Source organism: Sorex fumeus, unplaced genomic scaffold (genome assembly GCF_029834395.1).
Source record: "Sorex fumeus unplaced genomic scaffold, SorFum_2.1 ptg000122l, whole genome shotgun sequence".
NCBI lineage: Eukaryota > Metazoa > Chordata > Mammalia > Eulipotyphla > Soricidae > Sorex > Sorex fumeus.
In genome coordinates, this window is record NW_026606179.1 from 1231958 (window position 1) to 1256308 (window position 24351).

At 51.7% G+C, this 24351-nt stretch overlaps 1 protein-coding gene across 2 annotated transcripts; it reads left to right on the forward strand.

Moving 5' to 3' along the window:
• Positions 1-7310: 7310 nt before the first annotated feature.
• TMEM11 (transmembrane protein 11) lies at positions 7311-21641 on the forward strand. Of its 2 annotated transcripts, XM_056136072.1 has the most exons (3): positions 7344-7459; positions 10287-10579; positions 20722-21641. In XM_056136072.1, coding segments are annotated over exons 2-3 (519 nt in total). In that variant the 5' UTR covers positions 7344-7459; positions 10287-10577; the 3' UTR covers positions 21239-21641. The 2 variants fall into 2 exon arrangements, with proteins under 2 accessions (XP_055992046.1, XP_055992047.1); XM_056136071.1 differs by lacking the exon at positions 10287-10579 and having other exon boundaries at positions 7311-7459.
• Positions 21642-24351: the final 2710 nt, after the last annotated feature.

Consider the following 24351-nt stretch of genomic DNA (forward strand, 5'->3'; position numbering starts at 1 on the left):
CTTACCCTCTGCCTGTGCCAATCTTCCCCTGCAGTCCCCAGCTTTCCTGCTCCTCCTGCTCAGAGTCAAAGAGCTGAAGCTAGCCCAGAGTCTGCAAGGAAGCCCTGCAAGACCAGCTGAATTCCCAGTCCCTCTCTAACATGTTGAATGGACACTCAATTAGGTTATTGGCAATCTTTTGTTAAATTAGGAATAACTTGGGTACAAGGAGACTATACACTTTGAACATCTGAATACGGATCATGTACTCCTGATGAAAAATTCTTTTTTTTTTTTAATGAAAAATTCTTGTCCTGAATGAGAAGGGCTTTGAATGTGAAATTAGACTCCAGAGTTTGGAGGATTTTGTATTAAAAATAAATTTAAAATATCTCATTTATGATCTCCTTTCTGTCTTCATGGATTTGCCTAGTATGGACAACTCATGTAAGTGGACTGACACTATTTTTCATTTTGTGACTGATATATTTTATTCCACATATTTTCAAGGTTTACCCTCATTGTAGCATATGTCAGAATTCACTTCCTTTGGGTTTTCTTTCTTTCTTTTTCTTTCTTGTGGGGTCATACCTGGTGGTGCTCAGGGCTTACTCCTGGTTCTGTGTTCAGGGATCACTCCTGGTGGTTCTTGGGGGATGATATGGGGTGCTGGGTATCAAACACACCAAAGTTCATTCACCCAGTGGAGTGTCAGTTGGCCACAGAAAAAGGAGTGAAACTTGGGGCCAGAGAAATAATACAGCCTACCTTGAACATGGTTGATGGGGTTTGATTCTCGGCATCCATATCATTCCTGAGCTCTGCCAGGAGGGATTCCTGAGTGCAGAGCCATGAGAAAGCCCTGAGCACTGCCAGGTGAGGCCAACTCCCTTCCCCTCACTAAAAAAGGAGGCTCTAGGACTGCCAGTGGTCTCACCATCTCTGCTGGTGAGACTGGTCAGCCTCCACCCTGATGAATGAGAGGTGGCCAGGGCCTTTCCCACTTCATGCTCTAAGCTTGAGAGGTAGGGCTCTTGCCTTGCATGCAGCTGGCCAGGTTCATCCCCAGTATCCCAGATGGTCCCCTGAACCTGCCAGGAGTTAATTCCTGAGTGCAGGGCCAGGAATAAGCCCTGAGAGTTGCTGGGTGTGGCTCACAAACCAGAAAAGAAACAAACCAAAACACTGGGAACATAGCTTTCTCTTTGGTGATAGGGGCGTGTCACCTAGGGAGCACAGCGCTCCTTAGGAGCACCCCTGTCTTTCTCATATCTAAGTGGGTGCTGATGAATGGACCAAGTGAAGGCTTCTCAGGGATGCCCTGGAGGGTGGTTCCCGCTTAGGCAGAAAGAATCATAGTTTCTGGAAACACACCGTTTTAACTTTCGCTCTTTCTGCCTGGAGAGGGAACAGAGGTGTTCCTCCAATACTAGTCTGTGGGCATCCTTATTGGCCCTGCTTTCCTGCTTTCATACCCTATCAACAATGTCCCACTGGTGCCCCGGGGGATGGGGGTCCAGGGGCTCCCCACCCCACGGGACCCAGATTCTCCTGCAGCCAAAAACCTCCAGAACCTCATGGCCGCTCTCCACATGCTCGGGCCAAGCCTCACCCATGAGTGAACCTATTCCTGGAACTCATTCCTGGAACACGGCTGCAACTCATATCTCATACCACCCATACTCCAAGAGTACCATACCACATTTTATGGGGTTTAAAGTAGGAGGCAACCAATCCTAAAGGGAATGCTGAGACCATTCTCTACACACTCAGACAAGCCTCATGCATGAAAGAACTGGCAGAGGAACCCAGGTGTGCGGGACTCAGGGCTGAGATCTCCAAGCCTGCTTGGATCCGGACTAGGCCTACTCCACCCAGATCCCCCATCTTCCACTAGCTAGACAGTTACGCCCACCAACTGCTGTGTAATCCCACCAATGACCAAGATCCAGAGACTGTAAAACCAAGCTCCTGGAAGAGAACAATGCAGTCTCCTGCCCCTGCGCCTGGCTGTCCTCACTGGGGCCCCTTTGAGGGGGGCGGGTTGAGTTTCCCTCCCAGCCCTGAGCAGACGACTGGCAACTGAAGACATCTGGAACCCAGCCACAGCCGTGCTGAGACCACTCTCCACACGCTCAGATGAGCCTCATGCATGAAGGAAATGGCAGAGGAACCCAGGTGTGTGGGACATGGGGCTGAGATCTCCAAGCCTCCTCAGATTGGGACTGGGTCTCCTCCATCTAGATCCCCCAGTAGCTAGACAGTTGTGCCCACCAACTGCTGCCATGTAATCCTACTAATGGCCATGTAATTCCACCAACGGCCAAAATTCAGAGACTATAAAACTAAACTCCCGGAAGCGCGCGGCTCAGAGAACCCGGTGGGCTACTGAAAGTATCCTTCTTGCCTATATGCTTGACTGGGAACACCTGTAAAGGTGATTAGAGGCTTCCCCAAAAGCCTCCATCCCTCTCAGAGAGCCCGGCAAGCTACTGAGAGTATCCCGCCTGCACGGCAGAGCCTGGCAAACTACCCGTGGCATACTCAATACGCCAAAAACAGTAACAATGATGGCCCTCATTCCCCTGACCCTGAAAAAGCCCCCTATATGCCATCGGGCTACACTAGCACATGTCAGGGACAAATGAAGACATTACTGGCGCCCACTCGAGCAAATCGATGAACAACAGGAGGACAGTGATACAGTGATATATATATATGTATATATGTATAAAAGCACACAAGGCTCAACCTTTAACAACATGTTAGTGATCTCTTATAGAAGGGCTTAATGGCCCTTGGGTGAATACAACAATTTTCACACTTTAAGGAAACTTTTTTGTAGCATTATCAGCGGTTTTTCATAACAAAAAATACAAAATAAATTATTCTGGCTCTGCTTTGGGACAGGGGTTGGGGTTCAGGTTGGAAACATCTGAAATATGGTGGTGGGAAGGTGTAATGGTGGTGGGATTGGTGTTCGAATATTAAATGTAAACAAATATAGTGAACTACTTTATAAAATTAAAAAAAATAATAAACAGAAGCAAAAAAAAAAACCAAGAAACAGTGTTCTATTAAAGTCTATTGGCTTGAAATACCAAGGCTTGCCTTTCCTAATTAAAGTATCTTCTTTACAGTTGAAAAATGAAATCCAAAGAAAGTGCCATGACTGAAGGCAAACACAGTCCCTCTTCTCCCTCCCCAGCCCTGTTCCTGTTCCTGAGCGCATCAGGAGTACTCAATGCCTGAGAATCTTCTCGTGCATTCTCTCCGTGCAGAGCATTCTGTCTCCAGCTTTGCACATGGACATAATTTGTCTTCAATGGTTTTGTTCTGTTTTTTTTTTCTCCCCTCTTCAAACGTCCTTCTCCTTCAAATGGCATCTCTTGGGAGAGATCTTCTCTGACTGCCTGTAATCTCTCCTCTCTTACATCAACCCTTACGCTCTTAGTGCTTATTGAGTTCTGAAAACACGTTCTTGGTTCTTCATCCCCCTGGCCTGGAAAACCCTCAAGAGCAGGTAGTGTTTCTTACTAAAAGGTACTCTTACTGAAAGTACCTGGCACTAAGTACCTGGCACTATGTGCACTCAGCAGGTATTTGTCATAAGAATGAATGGAAAGGGTCGTGGAGGAAACAGTTATTTCTTTATTTTTATTCCTTTTGTTAAAAAAATTGGCTCACACCCACCAGCGCTGGTGGCAATTTCCCGCTCATTACTCAAGAGTCACTCCCAGAGGCACTCTGGGGATGGCTTCCTACACAGAAAGCATGGGTTCCTGTCCCTGGCTCTCTTCCTCACCTGGGAGTGGTTATTTCTGAGCGCCAGTTAGGCTCTGCCTCTGTCACTGGTTCTTCTCTTTCAGAAATTCAGGGATTTAGAAGCTAGAATTCTTGTGACTAAATTCACAAGAATTCCAGCCTGTTGTGCTATTAGTAGGTATTCAGTGACTACGTGCTGAGTGACCGACCTATGGGTGGTGACCGTTCCAGGAGGTCTGTGCACAGTGGGGCAATGTGAGATAGTTTAGAAGGTAAGGCACTTGCTTTGCACATGGCGGACCCAGATTCCATCCCAGCACTGCATATGGTGCCCTGAGCTCTTCCGGGAGTAATCTAAACACAGAGCCAGAGGTCAGCCTTGAGCCCCTCCAGGTGTGCCTCCCCAACCCAAACATAATCATAAGGGGGAAAAAGTCACTCAACTACTGCATAGAAACTAGATGGTATGACAATAACTTGACGTTTAAAATTCAAGAGAAAGTTATTTGAAGAAGGAACTGAAAAGAGGCTGGAGAGATAGCAGAGCGGGTAGGACATTTACCGTGCACATGGTCAGCCTGGGCTTGATCCCTGACAGCCCATATGGTCCCCTGAACCCCCCAGGAGTGATCCCTGAACGCAGAGCCAGGAGTAAGCCTTGAGTACCACCAAATGTGACCCCAAAACCAAATAAAGCAGGCAGTGTTCCGGGGGGTGGGGAGTGTTACCTTAGCTAGAGTTCAAAGATTATTAGAAGTTAAGTTAGCCAGGGAGATAGTACGACCCTCCTAGGGTCACAGTTGTTTCTATTTCTACTGTGCACCAGACACTGGCCTGGGACTCATCTTCCTTAACCACGACAATGACTTTTCCAAAGCTCTTCCTGAGAGACATCACAGCACAGGGGGAGCTCTGTAAGCAGATAGTCTGGGTTCTTAGCACACTTGCTACTAAGTCACGCAGGGTCTCTCTGCAACTGGGTTTCCTCATTTACAAAATGAAATAACTGCAATATTACTTGAAAAGTCTTGATGTGAAGATCCTAAGTGTTTAATCACTTAAAAATATTGGGCACATGGCTTGGCATGTCTTAAGAGAGCAGTTGCTGTGATCTGTTTGCCATTCTAAGTTCCATACCATATCCCCTGCCAGACTTCTTCAACCTTTTCACACCTACCTGTCCTGCACCCTGGTCCATGAACTGGAAACTGTAATGAAGGCAGCAGGCCAGTGGTGCTCAGGGATCACTCCTAATGGGACTTGGGGGACCATATAGGGTGCCAGGGATAGAACCCAAGTCAGTCACACGCAAATTAAGTGGCCTACCCACTGTTCTCTCTGTCCCCATGCCAGTGGTTTTCAATCTTCCCACACCTGCTTGCTGGCCCCACTCTGTGGACCGGTGGTTGTGATAAGGAAATTATCACCTCTGAGAATGAAGGAATTAGATCCCTGTTTCCCCTGTCTCCATCATGACTAGCCGAGCAGCCCAGCCGGAGATATGAAAGGTTACCAGAAGCAGATTGCTACAAGGGGATGTGCAAGCGGGACAAGATAATCCTTTGCCTTGCGACCACAGAAGAGGCCCTAGCGTCCTTGAAGGGTGCTGATCTTGCTTTGTAAGTAACATGTTTAGGAATTTTGTTTCTTTAGGCCACTACTGGCAGTGTTCAGGGTTTACTCCCGGATCTGCACTCAGGGTAGGGCTCAGGGGACCATATGGGACGCTGGGGACCAAACTCGGGTTGGCTGTGCATAAAGCAAATTCCCCATCCGTTGTTATTTTCTATCATTCTGGCCCCACATGCTGAGGAATTTCTGTTTCTGTATTCCCCCGCCCCCTGTTGCCTGCAAATGTTCCATCCCCCATTAGCCATTTTATAAAACTGAGCTCTTGCCTTTGTTCTGGGACCAGTCTGTTGAAAATGAGCTCAGGCTGGGTCTGCCTGTGTGAATAAATCAATCCTGCTTCTAAACCTTTGTGGAGCTTTTGGTTCTTTCTGGTTTGATCAAACCGCCATTCTGTAATAGCTGAAGACCACAAACCTATGTAGTACTCATAGCTGTCCTTTGGGAAGAGATCCCAATATTGGCCCTCATTTCAGAACAAGGAAGCTGAGAAGGAAGCTTGGATACAGAATTGTGGAGCTTTAACCTCAACCGCTGTAGGACCAGCACATGGATCTGGAGGTAACAGGACTGTCGGCTATAGCAAGCGATCCAGGCTCAATACAGAAGCCCACAACTTGTAAACACACTGAAGCAGAGGGGGCCTGTGTCACCTAAAACATTTCTAAGGAATCAAGCAGGCCCAAGGTTTAAGGTCTTCAGGTGCCAAAACAGGTCTGGAGAGAAAGGCCAAATTATAGGCACAGCTGGGAACACCTGGGGAGTGAGGAAACTTGGAAATTTGCTTGCTTGGGAAGGCCCGAGAAGGGAAAGGAGGCCGTTGTAACTGGAGAGGTGGGCCATCTCCACACTAGACGATGATACGGGGTTTAAAACTGCATCTTCTTAGAGGTCAAGAAGGATGGAGAGAGAACTGATGTACTTGTTTGGGGGACACACCCAGTGGTGCTCAGGACTTACTCCTGGCTCTGCCTGTGTTCAGGGTATCATATGTGGTGCCGGGGATCGAACCAGCGTGCCCTACCCGCTGTACTAAGGTTCTAGGTCCCAGGACTGATATATATAAAACGAATGGAGAACGTGAGCTTAAGAACTGGGCTGCATCCGGCCTCTGAATCGGAGGCCGATTTGGGTGGAAAGCGATCTGCTCAAATGTTCATGGGGCAACTAATTCTAGAACCGTTGCCTGTGGAAAGCGGGAGGTTGGAAAACTGCCAAGGAGCCCCCCTCTCTGGGACCCCAACTCCGAGGGCTTGAGCGGGGGCCACGGCGGCGGTGCAGGCGGGACCCACGGGCCCTCCTCTGTTTTCCTTCGCGGCTCGATCGCGTCACGTTCCTTCCTTCCAGATTTCTCCCCTTCAAGTCGGCCAGCGAGGACCTCGCAGAGGACACGGACGCTGGGTCTCGTCGCCCTCTCTCGAACCCAGGGAGTTCGGGTGAGAAGGCCAAAGCATCGCCACGTGTCCGGTCGGCGCCCGGCCCCCGGTGACCTTAGTGGGTGGTGGCGGCGTGCGGGCGGGTCGGGACGCCGTGGCGGAGCGGGCGGGCGGGCGGGCGCGGGCAAGTCTGGGACGGGCGCGCCGGGCCCCGAGAGCGCCGCGGCCCCCTCGGTGGCGGCCGCGCCGGACGCTGCCCCGCGGCGCTCTGGGAACTGTAGGCGTTTTCCCTTTCGCGCTCCTCCGGCTCTTTGTTCCCGATCCCGACGCCATATAAGCGGCTGGCAACCGTGACTCCTAGTCCGCGGATCCCGGGGCGTCTTCCTTTCGGCCCAGGAGCCCCGGAACTGTACTCTCCCCTTGCCGTCCCCTTGCCCTCCGCCCAGCGGAGGACTACATCCCCCAAGCCGGCGCGAGGAGGCGAAGGCCGCCGCGGCGCGGTGCATCGTGGGAGTCGTAGTCCCGCCGGGCTCGCTGCGCGTCTCCGGGCCCGTCCGGGGCGGCGGGCCGGACTACATTTCCCGGGCGCCCGCTCGCTGCCCCGAGGCCGCCTTGGCGCGAGACATTTGCGAGCCGAGTGTCTCCAAGATGGCCGCTTGGGGAAGGAGGCGTCTTGGCCCGGGCAGCAGCGGCGGCAGCTCCCGAGAGAGGTGAGATCCGGGCACTTGCTGCTCCCCCAGGACGGGCGGCTCGGTGTCCGGGGAGCCTCCGAGGCCTTCTGGAGCTGCAATGCCCTCCCTGCGCTAGCCCCCGGCCTCCCCGGCCCGCCCCGTTCCCCCCGCCGGGCACGCGGGCTGCCAGTCCGGGCCGATACGGGATCCGGGTGGGAGCCGGCGCCCGCGCGGGCCGGGCCCCAGCGGTCTCGGCCGCGGGCTGCTGGGCCCGGACGGCGCCGGGGCCCCGCGAGGTGGCCCGGGCGGCGCCGGGTCGGAGCCGAGGCCCCGCAGGCCCGAGCCCGGGCGCCTGCTGGGCTGCCCGAAACCAGAGCGGCGTCCGCGGCTCCCGCCGCGCGTGGCCATTTAGGCCGCGGCCGCGCCATGGCGAGGAACGATTCCCGGGCAGGCGAGGGAGCGGGCGCGTGCGGGGGGCCGGCGGCGGGCGGGCCGTGCTGGCAGCCTCCCCGCGGAGCCCTCCCGCGCCCCCGGCCGGGCGCTGCAGCCGCGAGGGGCTGCTGGGGCGACTCCCGCCGCCCGCGAGCAGGATCCTGCGTGCGAGTCCTTTGGAGTGACCTTTCCCGACGAGTGCCGGGGGGACGGAGCGGGAGCCCGGCTCTCCCGGGGCGCCTCTCCATCGCGGAGAGCCGATTTCTAGGGCAGGAGGTGGGAGTGCTGGGCCGGTTTCGTGTTCGATTTACGATCATGATAGGTTTTTTTTTTTTTCAATTTGCTCCTGGGAAGCCAGTTTTCGCTAGTAGAAAGCACTGGAAGCTCTCCCGTCAGTGGAAGTTTAGGAAAGGATGTGTATTGGCGGAATCGCCCCAGATTCACATTGAAGACTCGCCTTGCCCATTCTGTTGTGGCCTGATGGGTGTAGCGGAGATCAACGAGAAAGAAAAGTTTTGTGTTTGCTTTTTTTCCCCCCTCCCCCTTTCTTTCCGGTCTTTGTCTTTTTGGTGAGGATAGTTAAATGGTCAAGTTCGCTTTCCCTTTTCCTCCCCCTCTTCCTCCTCCTCACTGCTCTCCATTATTAGTGTTGTTTACTGACTCCATCAATCTATTCATTGCCGTTGCCTGCAGGTGGGTTTCGAACCCAGAAGACATCTCCTGTTTGGCATTTGAGACAGGTTCCTTTAGCTTGCATTTTGTTCTTGAGCGGAGTATTATCTAACGCTATTCCGTATTTTCTCTTACCTCTGAAAAAGCAGGAGCGCCAAGCAGGGTCCCCCCTACCCCCCAGTTCCAGGTATATATATCTTAGGTCATCATGGATGGTTTCAGAAACTCCCGAGTGTTTTCCAGATCTTTAATGCAAACAGCTTCTTTAGTGGTAGGAAATAACCAGTTCAGAAAACTCCATCTTAAGTGTTAATGAGGAGGGAGCCTTCCTTTTTGGATAAAACAACTGAAAGACCAGATGGGTGTTTTTGCTAGACAACTTGTAGGGGGAAATGCCGGCAAAGTTCAGTTGTTACTGATCCAAGAAATTAGATACGTGGGACTTTTTCTCTTTGGCTTGAGGCAAATACTCATCCCAGATGACTTCGATCTGGAGTCTTTTTTTTTTTTTTAAAGAGAATATAACTTAGTTGCCAACATTATGAAGAATTTCCACGGAGAGCTTGGTGAACAGTGGAGTAGCGGTCAGCTTGTTTTGGTGGGAGCAAGTGCTCTCTAAGCACATCCTGCCTCACCTGACTGAATCATCCTGCCTGCTCGGTTTACCGTATCCAGGTTGCAACCTTTGCCCTGGAACTGAAAGCTCTCCTCGGCAGGGCAGGTATCATGTGTCAGCTGGGAGTGGGGCATCTGGTTTTTGTGGTGTGGGAGGCACAGATATCTGCCCTCCTTCCAGATAACAGGTGTGCCCCCTGCTTGCTTTTATAGTGGGGCTAAGCCAACTCTTTCGGGAAGTGATTTGCCTGAACCTAGTTCCTACTCTGAAGTCCTCCCACGCAGAGCAGGGAGGGAATGGAAACAGAGCTGGGCTAGCCAGCTGCTTTTGGGCTTACCTCTTCTGGGCTTGGTGGCCAGGAGACTGGGTGTGGCAGGCTGGATTGATTGCCCCCGCACTGTAGACTATAAGGTTTGAGTTTATTACTGGCTCTTATGCCCGAAGAGTTTATGACGCTTTGAAATGACTTTGTCCCCTGTCACATTTGTGCCGGCTTCATTTCTAGCTCTACTAAAGGCCACTTTGCTGAAAGCATGGTTGGAGTCTTGATTTATGCTGGTTTAAGGGAACCTTGGTGTGGGTCAGGGGCCAGAGCAGAGCAACGCTTTGGGCAAACATTGCGGTTTGCCAGCGTTACAGACTCCAAAGCGTGCCTTATGTTTCAAGGCTCTTCTTGGTGCCAGATTGTCCAGAAGAGTTTCTGTTGTCAGCTATGTGTCAGTAATGACTTCTTAATTTACCTTGTGCTTGAATCTAGAGTAGTGTTTTTTTGGGAAGGAGGGACCTGGGAGGGGCATTCCTGATGTTGTTTAAGGGACAGCATGTGACACTAGGGATTATGCCTGGGTGCCCACTCTCATTAACACTCTGAGCAGTGTTAATGCAGCTGCCACTTAGCCATATGGGGATGTTACACAGAAACTAATTAAAATTAAATCAAGTGAAATATTCAGCTCCTCAGCTAAACTAACCACATTTCAGACGCCTAGTCGCCACTTGTGGCCACCGTACCAGGCAGCTGTGATAGAGAACATTTCTGTTACTGTTCCTAGGTCAGTATGATCTAGACTAAAATAGGAGAGGGGAGGACATAGGAAAATGATAGCTGCTTGCATGTTGATTTTTCTCTCCACTCCATTAATCTAGGGATTCAACAGTGTTTGTAATGAAGAACATCAGACTCTGAGCTGTAACCTGAATTCTTGTCCAAAATTCAGCACACTGGCAGCAAGCACACGAAACAGATTGCCACTTGTCCTGTCGGCGTCTTTGAGACACACTTGCCCATCTAGGAAGGCACAGTGCAGGTATCTGTGTGTTCTGCCACTTGGGTGCCAACCCGGACCAGCTCACAGACAGTCCCTCCTGTCCCACTTGGGCTGCTGTCTTCGCTCTCTCGGGGCCCCTGAGCATCTGGGAGTCTCCGTGATTGTTGGAATGTGAGTATAGTCGTGTGCGCTCAGCTCCTGTTTTTGTCCTTTCGTGAAGATGTGCTTGATCTGATTCTGATACCGATGCCAGGTTAGCTGCTCTGATAGAAAGGTGTGGGTACTCCAGGGGCCGGCGCACTGGACTCAATACTCAGACCATAGGGCAAAATTGCTTTTTTTTGTGTGTGGCTTCCTCTCCCTTGGATGGGGCAACCACCTGCCCAGCACATTTAAAAGCCTGTTCCATTTTGTTTTGCGCCTCACCCAGTTCCACGGGATTTGGTCTTCCTTTTGGACAGTTTTGCTTTTTTTTTTTTTAATAGGATAGTAACAGATTTTATTAAGAAATAGTATACTGCAAAGATGTTTAGAAGTGAAAGGAAAGAGGAAACTGCTATATATGCCTTAGGGTAGCCTATTCAGAGAGACAGGGTTTTTTTTGTTTTTTGTTTTTTTTTTAAATAGAGGCTTCCCCAGTGGGGCTGGGGCTGGGGGGATAGGGGCCACTCCTGGTCCAGCACTGTGACCCTGACAGATCAGTGTCTGTATGTGATGTGTGTGGGTGTGTCTACAGGCTACCCCTGTCTGCTGGTAGAGAAGCGTGTGTGGTGCTGGTGATTGGATGTGGGGCCTCACACCTGTATCCACGCCTTTGCGCTCTCCCCCATCCTGGATGGCTTTGTTCTCATCAGGGGCTTGGCTGGCTGTGGTCCTGGACGCGGAGGTGAGGGGGTTGCTTGGTTCTCCGCCCAGCAGAACACATGGCCTGCCAGCCATGTGGGCAGGGCCTAATAAAACTCCAGGAGTGGTATTCCCCTGGTTCTTGGCCGATCCTTTCTTTTTGGAGCTCAGAGCCCTTAGCGTTGGGGTTATGTTTCCTCGTGCAAGGTGTCTGTTCTGATGCTAGTGTGCCATTTTTCTCACTCCACCCCAACCCCCACCCCCACCCGGGCCTTGCATGGGCCAGGCAGATATTCACAGTCGCCTGTGAATACCTAACGCTGAGGATCACGGGTTCCATTCAGCTGGCTCTCAGAAGATGGGGCCCAGGAATGGGCTACTGAGGGTCACACCCTGCTGGGATTGGTTCATCTTTACATTTGACCTTCCCTAGAGTTTCTTTGCAAGCAGTCTGGATTCTTCTTGGAATAAGCTGTGCCTGGGAGATTCTGCCCGGAGCACTATATTTCCCCAGGCTAGGGTGAGGAATATACCTGTGTCCAGGGCAGTGGGGAGAGGCTGAGGCCAGGCCTGGCTGGTACAGGAGGAGATGGTCCCTCACCATCCCCATCCTGTCCCCCCGCAGCTCTAGGGCACGCTGAGCCTTTGTTCCACTGCACAGGAAGGACTCTGGCGCAAGGCAGCAAGGGGTGGTACCCACCACACAAAGCCACTAAGTAACTGAGAGGGAACTTGAATTCAGGCCATTGGCCTCCCACACTTGCAGCCCTGTGTTCTTGTTCCCACAACAGAAGAGCTGCTCGCTTACCAGCACAGAAGAGTGTTTTGCACTTGTTCTCTGGCTCAGAGGAGGGTGTCAGGTGCTCTGGGAGTACCTCGTTCTGTCTGGAACTGTCCTCAATACCTGGGACTACAGGCCTGTGCCTTTTGGTCCTGACTGATCTTTCAGTTGGCCGGGTAGAATTCGGCCGCCTCGTCCTACAGCTTTCTTCCGCTCCCGAAGAAGCGGTGTTGGGTGCCTTTTCCTAGGCCAGAGGTGGGGGTAGAGGTGGTACTTCTCACCTCACCTGTTGCAGGAGAGCAACCTGACGTTAGGTATCTGCTTGAGTTTTTCAGCTACCAATTCTTCTAATTACCGTAGTTATTATTTCTCTCTGACATGCCTCATGCAACGTTATTTCCGTGACATCTGCTGGGATCCTGTTGCCATCAGACCCTCTGCTGCAGGAGCTTGAGGGAAAACAGCTGCTTTCAAGGGACTCAGGATTGATATCCTTGGCCCCTAGTACAGGGCTTAAGGCACTTGCCTTGCTGCAAGTAGCTGATCTGTTTTATTCCTGGCACCACATGGTTTCCCCAGCACCATTGGGAGGTTGGGTGCAGCCCAACTGTCCCCTGTTCCCCCCCCACCAAAAAACAAAACAAAAAAACCACCCATCAAACAAACACCAACCACCTTTCAGAGCCCAGTGGGCCTGCAGCAAGTACTGCCACTTAAGTTTGATCTGATTCTTCTGGTTCTGTGGAGGTGCCCAGTTTTATTTGGCCTAATGCCTCCTTTTCAAACAAAAACCACTCAGTATCCCCTTGAAGACCTACACTGTTTTAGCAAATAAAGTGTCTCCCAATTGCACTTGTAGCTTCTGCCCCCTGGCACCAGATTATGTTCCCTTGAGCACTGCTGAGTGTGACCCCCCCCCATCAAAACAGAAATATATATCACACACTTATGTCTAACATGTGAAAAGTCACAAAATTGCTGTCATATGTGATATTTGAAAACTTAAATTAGAAAGGTCACAAAGACTACCTGTCATATACTTATCAGGAAATGTCTAGAACAGGTAAATTCACTAGGGGCAAATAGATTGGTGGTTTCCAAGGCCTGTCCCGGGAGGGTTGGGTGAAAATGGACTATCTTTTAGAGGTGGTGAAAATGTCCTAAACTTGAGTGTGGGGTGGTCCTGCAACTTGGTAAGTGCTGAACTACTTGGTTGTATACTTTTGGGGGGGAGGTGTGTATGTGCACATGCGTGTGGGTGGGGGGTGGATTTGGCCACATCTGGCTCTGCACTCAGATTCCTGGTGGGGCTCAGGGAACTCTATCTGGTAGGAAGAATTGAACCTGGGTCAGCTGTGTGCAAGGCAAGTGACTTTAGTATCTCTTCAGTTCTTTGAATCGTACTCTTTGAATGAACTGTATGACATGAAAATTTCGTCTAAAGTAGATATTTTAAATTTTTTTTTTTGGTGTTTCTGGGAGCCATACCTGGCTGTGCTCAGGGCTTACTCCTGGTGCTATGCTCAGGGATCATTCCTAAACGACTCTGTGGAGTGCTGGGGATTGAACTTGATTTGATCAAGTGCAAGGAAAGTGCCTTACCCATTTTGCTTATTTTTTGTTTTCGTTTTTGGGTCACACCCTGTGATGCTCAGGGGTTACTCCTGGTTCTACACTCAGGAATCATTCCTGGTAGTGCTGGGGGAACCACATGAACCCGGTCAGCCACTTGCAAGGCAAATGCCTTGCCCTACCTGCTGTCTCCTCAGCCCCATATTTTATTCATTTATTTTGGTTTTCGGGCTGCACACAGCTGTGTTCGGGGCTTAGTCCTGACTCTGAGGTCAGGGATCACTCCAGTGGGACTGGGGGCAGGGAAAGGTGACCATATGGCATACTGAGCAGCAAGTCCAGATGGGTTGCATGCAAGGAAAGGACCCTACCAGATAGACTGTTGCTCTGGCCCCCAAACTGGTATTTTTTCAAGTACAAATAAACAAGCCCACAGTAAGATACACCACCTGACGCCATTTGAATGGCTGCTATTTAGAACAAAGGAGAAAAGAACAGATGAGGACCAGGAAGCAGGGAAGGCAGGATCCTTCCCCGTGCACCCAGGTGTGAATATAAAATGGTGCAGTTGCTAGGTGGCTCCTCAAAAAGCTAAAATGGAACTAGTGTGTGATTCAACTATTACACTTCTAGGTGTATTCCCCAAAGATTTAAAATCAGGCTCAGTTGTTTGGGTTTTGGCTTGGAGGCCACACCCAGTGGTGCTCAGGTTACTTGGCACTAGAACCTAGGCCTTACACTCAGTCCATCGAACTCTCTAGCGCAGAGGTTTGTGGGTTGAGGGCATTCTGGGGAGCAGCCCAGAGCCTCACATATGCAAGGTATGACCTCCCCCCAGCATTCTGGGTGTAGCCCTTGTGTTCCCTCCCCCCTCCCCCTCCCCCCCCAGCCCCCATGACCCAGTGGTCCCCACCTCCTCCCAGCACTGCTTAGCCTGAGCATCATTGCACTTTTGGGCCTCGCGCTGACCGTCTAGCTTGGTAGAGTGTTGCTGGGAGTAGCCCAGGGATCTCATAAAGGTTACTTGGGCGGCCTTCCCCAAGCCAGAAAGGAGAAATTTATTTTTTAACAGGTCAAAAATCCTAGTGCTGGAGAAAATGCTCAGCATGCAGGAGACTGGGTTTGATTCTCGGCGGTGCTGATACCTGAGCACTGTCCGGTGTGGTGTCCAAACCAGAAATTTAAAACAAGGTCAATCCGACCTTGGGGCCAAATGAAAGAAGTCACAAACTAAAGGATAACAACTGCATGATTCTGAATATATGAGGTAACAAGGAGCAGTCAGATTCATAGAGACAGTGGTGGCTGGGGAGTGGTTTGATGGGGTGCAGTGCTTTAATTTCAATTTTGCAAGATGAACAAATTCTCCAGATGAGCTGCACAAGAATGAATGCATTTAACACAATTGAGCTGGATACTTTGTTTTTGACATTTTATTTTTACTTACACCATACCTTGTTTTTGGGTTCTGTTTTGAGGCCACGTCCAGTGGTGTTCAGGCTTTACTCCTGACTCTGCGCTCCAGTCTCACTCCTGGCAGGGTTTGCAGGCACCGCATGGAGTGCCAGGAGTTGAACCCAGGTCAGCTGCATGCAGGGCAAGTGCCCTACCAGCTGTACTATTTCTCTGGCCCTCAGTATACCATACCTTTTTAATTCTGTTTAGTTTTATGGTATTTTTACTATGACTTTAAAACTAGTAGATCTGCCTTTCATAGATGAGACTGTGACTTTGTCCCCCATCCCCAGGTGGTCACTGGTGTGCTGCGATCACGTATTTGAGCACCACAGCCAAATATGGGACTCCCAGAAGCAGCCCCAAAGGCCAGTGGGGAGAAAGGAAGCTTGGGTGACCCCATTGCAACATCCTCCTGGAGGCACTGTCATATCCTGCTTGTCTTTGCTCTGTGTGTGTGTGTCCACTCCCAACACATGTGAACTCATTCCATGTGGCGTGTCCCTAGTATGTGGGTGAAGTGCTGGCTCGTAGGTGAAAGTGAGGTGGCTGTGTGATGTCCACACCAACTTGGTTTCCACTCTGGAGAAGGTCAGAGTTTCCTTCTCCTCTTGGTCTTACGAAGTGCAGCTGTGCTGAGCAGCAGTCATAGTCGTTCTGAGGGCACTCTTGCCAGACTTTGGAGGAACCGTACGTTTGAAATTATTGATTTGACCCCCAACTCTTTGGAGATGGACTTTACAGCTGTACTGGGACTGTAGGGCTGGATCCTTGGGGAGGCTGCCGGGCTGTGTATGGTGCATCCAGATCCAGAGAAATGGTAGTTGCCCTGGCAGTTCTTCATTATGGTTTCCTTTGGCCAGAAGTCAGCTCCAAGTGCGTCTTTGATGACTCCCCAGAGCTGCTTCTGTTCAGCTCAGCCCCGCAGACCCGAGGGCCTCAGATGATGGGCTGTAGACAGGCCCCACATTCCTGGTGTCTGTATTCCATTGGTCATCCCATCTCATAAGTCCCTGCAAATATGGCAGATTTATAAGGGTCACGAAGTGTTTTGATCAAACAGGACTCCTGGGACAGTCAGTTCTCAGCAAAGAAAGGTTCTGTGTATAGAAAGCTTCCCCTTCCCCAAGTGTATATGTATGTATGTATATATACTTGCCAAGAGGTAGTGTAGTAATTAAGGCATATTCCCATCCCAGGGTCAGTTCCTAGCACTAGTGTTTGTGGTTCCCCAAACATTGCTGGGTGCAGTACAGGCTGCCTTCACTGCAGGACCTGGGCAGCAGTGCATCCTCAGACTGTTGGGATGTGATGCCAAACATTCTCGGAACACTGCTTGGGAGGCACCCACAGATACATATATATGTTAGATCAGGGATAGGACAACAGCTCAAAGGAGAGGAGTGTATGCTTTGCATGTGAGAGCCTGTTCTATCCCCTGGCATCCTTAGGTCGCTGCTGTGGAGTTCCCTCTGAAGTGAATTTGGCGCTTAGGTGTGTCAGAAGGCTAGAGATGCTGACATCCTGCACATGCAGAACCCTCAGGGGTGTTGTTTGTTTGGTTTGTTTTTTTGCGCCACACCAGGTGGTGCTCAGGGTTACTCCTGGCTTTGCTTAGGGGACTGACCAGATGGGATGCCAGGGGTCACACCTGGGTTGGCCTCACACACGGTAAGTGTCCTACCCACTGGATTACCACTCCAGCCCTTGAGGCAGTGTCTTAAGTGGGTTTATTACTTTTTACCTAGCAGCAGGAGCAAGCCGGATGGAGTGCTAGACAGTGTAGCAGTGGGGTGAGGCGCTGACTAGACCCCCTGGTGTCTAAAGAGATCCAGCGCACAGCACCAGTACTCAGCTGAGCCGGAGCCTTTTAGATATCCCTAGCATATCTCTAGGGATCACAGGTGAAGGCTGCCAGTGGGGCCTCAGGGGACTACGGGGGCCAACTGGCTGGCACAGGATCCCAAGAGGGGAAGGGAGGGTGGAGTTGGCAAAAGGTTCAGAAAAACCACGTTACACAGCCTAGCTTAGACTGGGTTCTGACCCCTTGAGGGGTCCCCATATCTGAATGTGGTGATCGCAGCAAATTTGCTAACAGTTAGGTTTCTGAACACACCACAGCCAAAACTTGATAATTCAAAATCCACAGTGTAAGGGATCTGGGTGTTTGAGCAGCTTCTGCCCGTGCTGTGAAAGGGTCACAGGTGAACTTGTTGGCCCTGCTCCAGCACCTAATTTTAAGGAGACTCTTACTCAGGCACAGCTTGTGGGTGCGGATTGCTGGGTTTAGTTGTGCCTGACATATTCTGGCTCCTGTCTCCAAATTGTGCTGTTCATCTCAAATCTTGTCTCCATCTGATATATAATGTGGAATCCTGGAGATGTTTTCTTTGTTCGGGGGCTACTCTCAGCTTGGTGCTTGGGGGTCACTCCTGGCAGTGCCAGGAGACAATTGTAGTGTTGCAGAATTGAACTTGGGCCTCTTGCATGCAAAACCTGGATCCCTCCAGCCCATAAATCAGGTTCTTCAGACTTTGGGTGTTGTCCTTCTCTGGTGGAAACCAACATCCCTTCCTAATCAGGCATGGCTGTAGTAGAACCACTGGGGTTTCTGGGCTGTGTGTGTCCAATCTTGCTGGGCTGTTGCTGAGACAAGGGGCCTGAGGAGTTACGGCGTGGGTACTGCGGCTGCCTCTTTCGAGTAGGTTGGGTGATGTGATGGGAGCTCTCGGAAGCCGCTTGGGTTTGCCTCTGTTGGGGGGTGAGAATGGCCTTGCTGCACACACCTCACGCTGTAATGGTTGGGAGGCTTCCTGTGCTGTCAGGGGTGCCACCCCTGCCCACCTGCATGCTTCTGACAGGTTTTTTGTTGGAGGGGGGAGGCATTTGGGCCACACCTAGCCATGCTCAGGAGTTACTCCTGGCTCTACACTCAGAAATCATTGCTGACCGTGCTCGGGGAGCATATGAGGTGCTAGGGATTGAGCCTGGGTTTGCCGTGTGCAAGGCAGGTACCTTTCTTGTTACACTATCGCTTTGGTAAGTGATTACCACAGTGACTGGATTATCACTCCAACCTTTGAGGCAATGTCTTAAGTGGGTTTATTACTTTTGGCCTAGCACCTGGGTGTTGGCCTTTCCTTCTAGGGCCCATGGCCACACTACTCGTCTGTGCTCACAGAGAGAAGTACCCTGTCCCCGCTACTGCCTGAGGACCCAGAAGGAGCCTTTGGGGCAGATGGGTAATGTCGGGAAGCCTTGGTGGCAGGATACCCCCAACATCCTCTCACATTCCTGAGAGGACGTGGTTGTCCTGGGCTGACAGAAGTTAAGGCCTTGGCAACCTGGGTGCTCGGAAGGGGCAAGATAACAGGAGGTTGGAAGCAGTAAGCTCTATTTTTTGAGGTGATGGGGTGGGCAGTTCAGGGTTTGGGGTTAACTGGTATTTTCCTGCTGTACCTACCAGTACTGGGTCACTAGGGTCCAGAATTCCCCACCTGATTGCCCATGTTTGGCTTTGAGTGTTCCTCAAGGTAACCAGAGAGCTCTGACTTGGATAGTGAGTGAGGCAGCTTGCCATGGCAGACTCTCTGCAGGGCACCTGCTGAGGGGCACAGGATTGGATCCCGCTGCCACCTCTCTTGGAGCAGCACAAGGAAACATCTGGGCCAGCCCTGGCTCACACATTGGGTACCATCATTGCCATACCCCTCATCTCTGACCACATGGAACCTAGGCCTCAATTTTCTGACTAAAGAAACCCACGCCTTTTGGTGACTTTATTAAACCCTGTAGGTAGCAGTACCTAGTTGCTTTTCTTTTACGTCTTTGGAACCAGATGGAGGAGCTCACAGCCTGCAGTTACCTTTTCTCAGACTTTGGGTGGTGTTGCGGAGCTCAAGTGGAGTGTCAGTTCCTGGCCCAACTGTGCACAGGAGCATACTGCGGTACCTTGTTTGGAGGCTCTCGTTCCTCCCCTGGGCATGGGTTTCTCCCCAGTGCCCAGTGTCATTAGGCACTGTGATCTAATTAGGGGCTGCAGTTGCCTTTTCCAGGTGAGGAGTTCCTTGGCCTGAGTCCTGAGCCCAGCTCTTACCACACTGGCTCCCACCTGGGAGTTGAGCACCTCCCCAGGGAGTTCTGAACCCTTCCGCTTAGCTTCTCGTCTGTGTGCTCAAGGAGCCTGCACAGTGCCAGTTCGCCTGGGAGTCCTCCCTGGGGAGCACGGTGCTCTGTGGCTTGTCCCCTTTGCCCATCCCCTTTCCCGAAGTCTGCTTCAGAGTACCCAGCATCCACACCCGTAACACCGTGAGCCTTTTAGTGTTGAAGCCGGGCAGAGCTATGCACAGCCTGTCACCATCACAGCTAGTTGAGCCTTTGTGTCTGAGCACTTAGTATTAGCTTCTTAGAGGAGCCCAGGTGAGGTCTCCCGCTGTGAGACTGGCACACTGCTGAGCCTTGGTGGGAGGGCATGTGCAGGGAGCTGTAATCTCTGGGAGGCTGGTGGGGGCCTGGACCATATGTCCTTGGACAGTGAACCAGCCTGGAGGCTAGAGGTGCTCAAGAAAAGGGCTGCATTATCTGAGACGTGTGCAGGGTGACACTCAGCCTCCTCATGGTCACAGTTACGTTTCAGAACCAGGTGTAGCTGCAAGGGCTGAGTCTCAAGCATCCCTCTACATCATACTGTCTTGGGGGATGAGCTGCTTGCAAAAACGTGGGGGAAACTGCTGAATGACGAAGGCCAGGGCAGGCCAGAATGAACCGGATACACGCCGTCTGCTAGGGTCAGAGCCCCTTGGGGACTCTGTGCAGTGGTGCAGTGGTGAGGCACAGAGGAGTCTTGTACCTGCTGACAGTGCCCCCTTGACTCCATATCACTGCATCCCTTGGGGCACGGGATGGGGGCATCTGGTGGGTCTGTGACAGGATCCTCCTGTGTGGGGGTCAGTGCCACCGCTTGCAGCAGTTGGGTCTGGGTGTGTATGTGTGTGGGGAGGTGGGTGTTTAGGGGTCCCTGGTGTCTGTTCCTGGGAGGATAGAAGCCCTGCTTTTTCTCAGTTGTGCACTGGCAGGCTCCATCTTTCCTGCTTGGAGGCCTGCAGGAGCTGGGAGGTGCAGCACGGCTCCTTCAGGTTCCTTCCCTATTGCTCATGGTCAAGGCTACACCATTTATTTTCCTTGACTGCAGGCCTGGGATGACTGTGCAGAGGGCAGAGGGTCTGGCATTTTTCTTCGGGGAGGGGGGTATCTTGGTTTCCATCAGTCACTCTTCTTGCAGCCAGCCCGATTAACCAGGAGTGATTTCATCTTGCTGACCTGGGGCTTTGTTTGGGTGTGTTCATGTGATTCTGGCTGAAGTCATTCTTTTTGCCTTGGGGTGCTTTGGTAACTAACAGATCGACTCCTCATCTGCTGCCTGGCCCGGCTTGTCTTGTAGGTTGTCATCGTAGGGACCAGGGTGCTCCTGTTCTGTGTCTTAGATTTCACTACTTTCAGAAAATGCTTCCACTGATTATTAGGTGTTGGGCTCCCAGGGAGATAAAAACTCTAAAGCGAGGTTCCCCTCAGCAGCTCAGCAGAGAAAGGGAAACTGCCTTAGCCTAACTAACTGTGCTTTTTCCACCCCCCCACTCCCGATGCCCCTCCCACCCCGAACTAGGGTGAGCTTGTCGGCCACAGACTGTTACATTGTGCACGAGATCTACAATGGGGAAAATGCCCAGGACCAGTTTGAGTATGAGCTGGAGCAGGCCCTGGAAGCCCAGTACAAGTACATCGTCATCGAGCCCACCCGCATCGGTGACGAGACGGCCCGCTGGATCACTGTGGGCAACTGCCTGCACAAGACCACCGTGCTGGCGGGCACGGCCTGCCTCTTTACCCCGTTGGCACTGCCCTTAGATTACTCCCACTACATCTCCCTGCCCGCTGGTGTGCTGAGCCTAGCCTGCTGCACCCTCTACGGCATCTCGTGGCAGTTTGACCCTTGCTGCAAGTACCAGGTGGAGTATGATGCCTATAAACTGTCCCGCCTGCCCCTGCACACACTCACTTCCTCCACCCCGGTGGTGCTGGTCCGGAAGGACGACTTGCACAGAAAGAGACTGCACAACACGATAGCACTGGCCGCCCTGGTGTACTGTGTAAAGAAGATCTACGAACTCTACTCCGTATGATTTCAGTAGGACCGACGGACCGGGAGAGAAGCAAACAACCCAGCCCACAAGAGATGCCGAGTATTCAGATTGCCACAGTAAACAGTTTAGCTCCGAGAGCCATCGGAGCCTGGGAAGCTGTTTGGTTTAATACTTGTTCTTTAAAAAATACAAAACAAAACAAAAAAAGTAACAGATCACAAGTGTACCAAGGGTTTTTCCGACTCATTACACTAAGATGTGGGTTTCTGACCCACAGGATCTGAGGCTGTGGAAGTCTGACCTGGCAGCGGGACTTTGATGGAAGCAGCGCTACTGAGGGGGTGTGAATGTGCTTGGGAGGGGGGCTTTTAAGTATATTGTTTAACTGTACCATTCAGAGCCAACCAGAAGCTATTGACCATTAAAATTATGAGAATTTCAACACCTGGTGTCTTCAGTCTTGCCTCCCCAGCCACCATGACAGTCCTGCCAGCACAGGTGGGCCCACGGCAGGCCCATTCCTGGGCATTGCATTTGTCCTTGGCCTTATCAGCAAGGTCTGCCCCACTCAGTGATTTGGGGAAAGAGGACAGACCCACCCGGTTCATGGGGGAGAACTGGCACTGAGGATCTCTCTTTGGAGATTCTGATTTGCTGAAAGAGAAAACAAACCCTTCCTCCTCTTTTTTTGCTTTTTGGGTCACACCCGGCAATGCACAGGGGTTCCTCCTGGCTCTGCACTCAGGAATCACTCCTGGCAATGCTCAGGGGACCATATGGGATGCTGGGAATCAAACCCGGGCCGGCTGCATGCAAGGCAAACGCCCTACCCACTGTGCTATTGCTCCAGCCCCACTTCCTCTTTACTAAGCACTTAAGGGTCTCGGGCTGAGGAAAGGTCCCCTCTGCCGCACCTCCCATGCCCCTACCCCTCAGGAACTGAGTCTACCTGCCTCTCCCCAAAGGGCACCTGGTCGTCGTCCCTTGGGTGCTGGAGAAATGGGAAATGACCCCTCCACAGAGGTTTGGCCTCCAGCCGCACCCTCCCTGAACCCTGAACCAAAGAGCAATGGAACACTTTCTTCAATCCCATCTCAGGAACAGCTCTAATTTCCCCTTTCTTGAAGGGCTTCTCCACTGGGAAGATTAGTCCCAGAGGGAGTAGAGCTGTATGGGAAGGGATCAGGGATGGTTAGGCATCATCTAGCCAAAGGGGAAGATCTGGAGTGACTTAAGACCTGAGAGGTAACTGGCTTACAAGTTTGAGAAATAATGGATTAAGTCCCAAGGTCCTAGACTAATCACTCATTTGAGCGCTGGGTGGCAAATGGCCTTGGGTACACACCACTATTTACATGACAGTCTGGCCATCTGGAACAGGGGTGTGCTGATCGTGAGCCCAGACAGACCTTGCAGCAGCGGCCGTGCCCACAGGCCCTCAGGCATCTGACTGCTGTCTCGAGCCAGGGGAAGAATGGTAGGTATTTTTGTAATCAACAGTCCAGATTGGGTAAGGGAGCTGTACTCGGCCTGCACGCCAGATTTCAGGGGGGTGGTGACTGGGTGCAGACAAACGGGCTCTCAGATCAGCTGAGACGTGCTCATCTGAAGTAGAAACCAGGGCCAAGCAGCTGGCTCGCTACTGTGAACAGAAGGACTCTTGTGAGAAGGACCAGCCCAGGTCCTGTGGCCAGAGACACAGGATGTGATGGAGCCTTGGGCCTCAGAGCAGGGCTTCTGTATGCCAGGTCTGTGAGCACCGTGCCTAGACGGCTGAGAAGAATAGACAGTTCCCAGCTCCAGTCTGGGTGGCCTTTCAGTTGGCAGTGGCTTATCTATTTCTGCCACCTTCCCTTAGACATTGCTGGCAAGTGGGTTATACTCATCTGTAACCTGCCACTGTGACCCTGAAGAAACACCGTATCCCACCAGAGGACTCAGGGACCATGTTAATTGGACTCCCCTCTGCAAAGCCCATTTATGTAAACCCTGGGTGTGGCTTCAGGGAGAGGGTCATGTAATTAACTGCCTGCCCCAGCCCAATTTTCCGAGGGTCAGTTCCACAACGGAGCTTTATGTCAAAGGACATACTCAGTCAATTCGTAGTTGGTAGCTTGTCAGTTCCCTCTAAAGGATTCTTTTATTTTACTGGCCACACCCAGTGGTGCTTAGGGCTTGCTCCTGACAGGGACTCTGCACTCGGGATTCACCCTTGGCAGTGCTCAGGGAACCATATGGGATGCCGGTGATCAAACCCAGGTCTTAGGGTGCAAAGCAGCATCTTGTCCAGTATGCTAACTCTGCGCCCCCCTCCAAAGCATTCTCATCTGGGTCAGCAGTTGTGGGTCCCTGGTGGAGATGGGACAGGTAAGTTCTGCCTAGGGGTGCCTGTGCGAGTTGCCCGTGCTGCTGAGTGCACAGAGGTGCGGTGCTGTACCGTGGAAACACGCTAGTTCTGTGTTTCAGCTGATTTTGCCATGGAGCACAACAGGCTGTTCCTGCTGCTCTAGCATCAGAGAATACTGAGGCTGGAAGAGTCAGGTGAAAAGTGTCTCTCAACTTTATCTAAAGGCAAAATCCAGGCACAGTCATCAGTTTCCAGCTTCCCTAGTGGAATGCAAGGATGAAAAGGTAAGGTGAAAGGTAAAGGCCCTCCCGTTGTTCGTCGATTTGTTCGAGCGGGCCCAGTAACGTCTCCATTGGAGACTTTGTTGTTACTGTGTTTGGCATATCGAAAACGTCATGAGGAGCTTGCCAGGCTCTGCCGTGCGGGCGAGATACTCTGGGTAGCTGCCGGGCTCTCCGAGAGGGGCGGAGGAATCGAACTCGAGTCGGCCATGTTGGCTGCATGCAAGGCAAACGCCCTACCGCTGTGCTATAAAGGGAAAACATATTTGAGGACAGAGGAGAAAAAGGAACAGAAATACCACAAAGGAATTTAATTCCCAGCGTGTTCCCTGCTGGGATGCCTCCCTCCAAGGCTTGGGAGCCTTGTTCCCAAACACCCAACAGACTCAAGGTTTTGTGTGTACACGAACACTAAATGACAGCCTTTAGTCCCATGCTTTGGTGCCAAGAAAACGTGTGTGGTGTGAGTGCACCATTAAAACCACAGCAGCTGGGCCTCAGACAGTTCTTAACAGACAGCTAGA

Excerpts from the sequence above, each read along its gene's own strand:
- TMEM11 (XM_056136071.1), top strand. The coding sequence starts at position 7,398 with ATGGCCGCTTGGGGAAGGAGGCGTCTTGGCCCGGGCAGCAGCGGCGGC. Across the intron at positions 7,460-20,721 it reads GGCGGCAGCTCCCGAGAGAG|GGTGAGCTTGTCGGCCACAG; the intron begins GTGAGATCCGGG and ends ACCCCGAACTAG.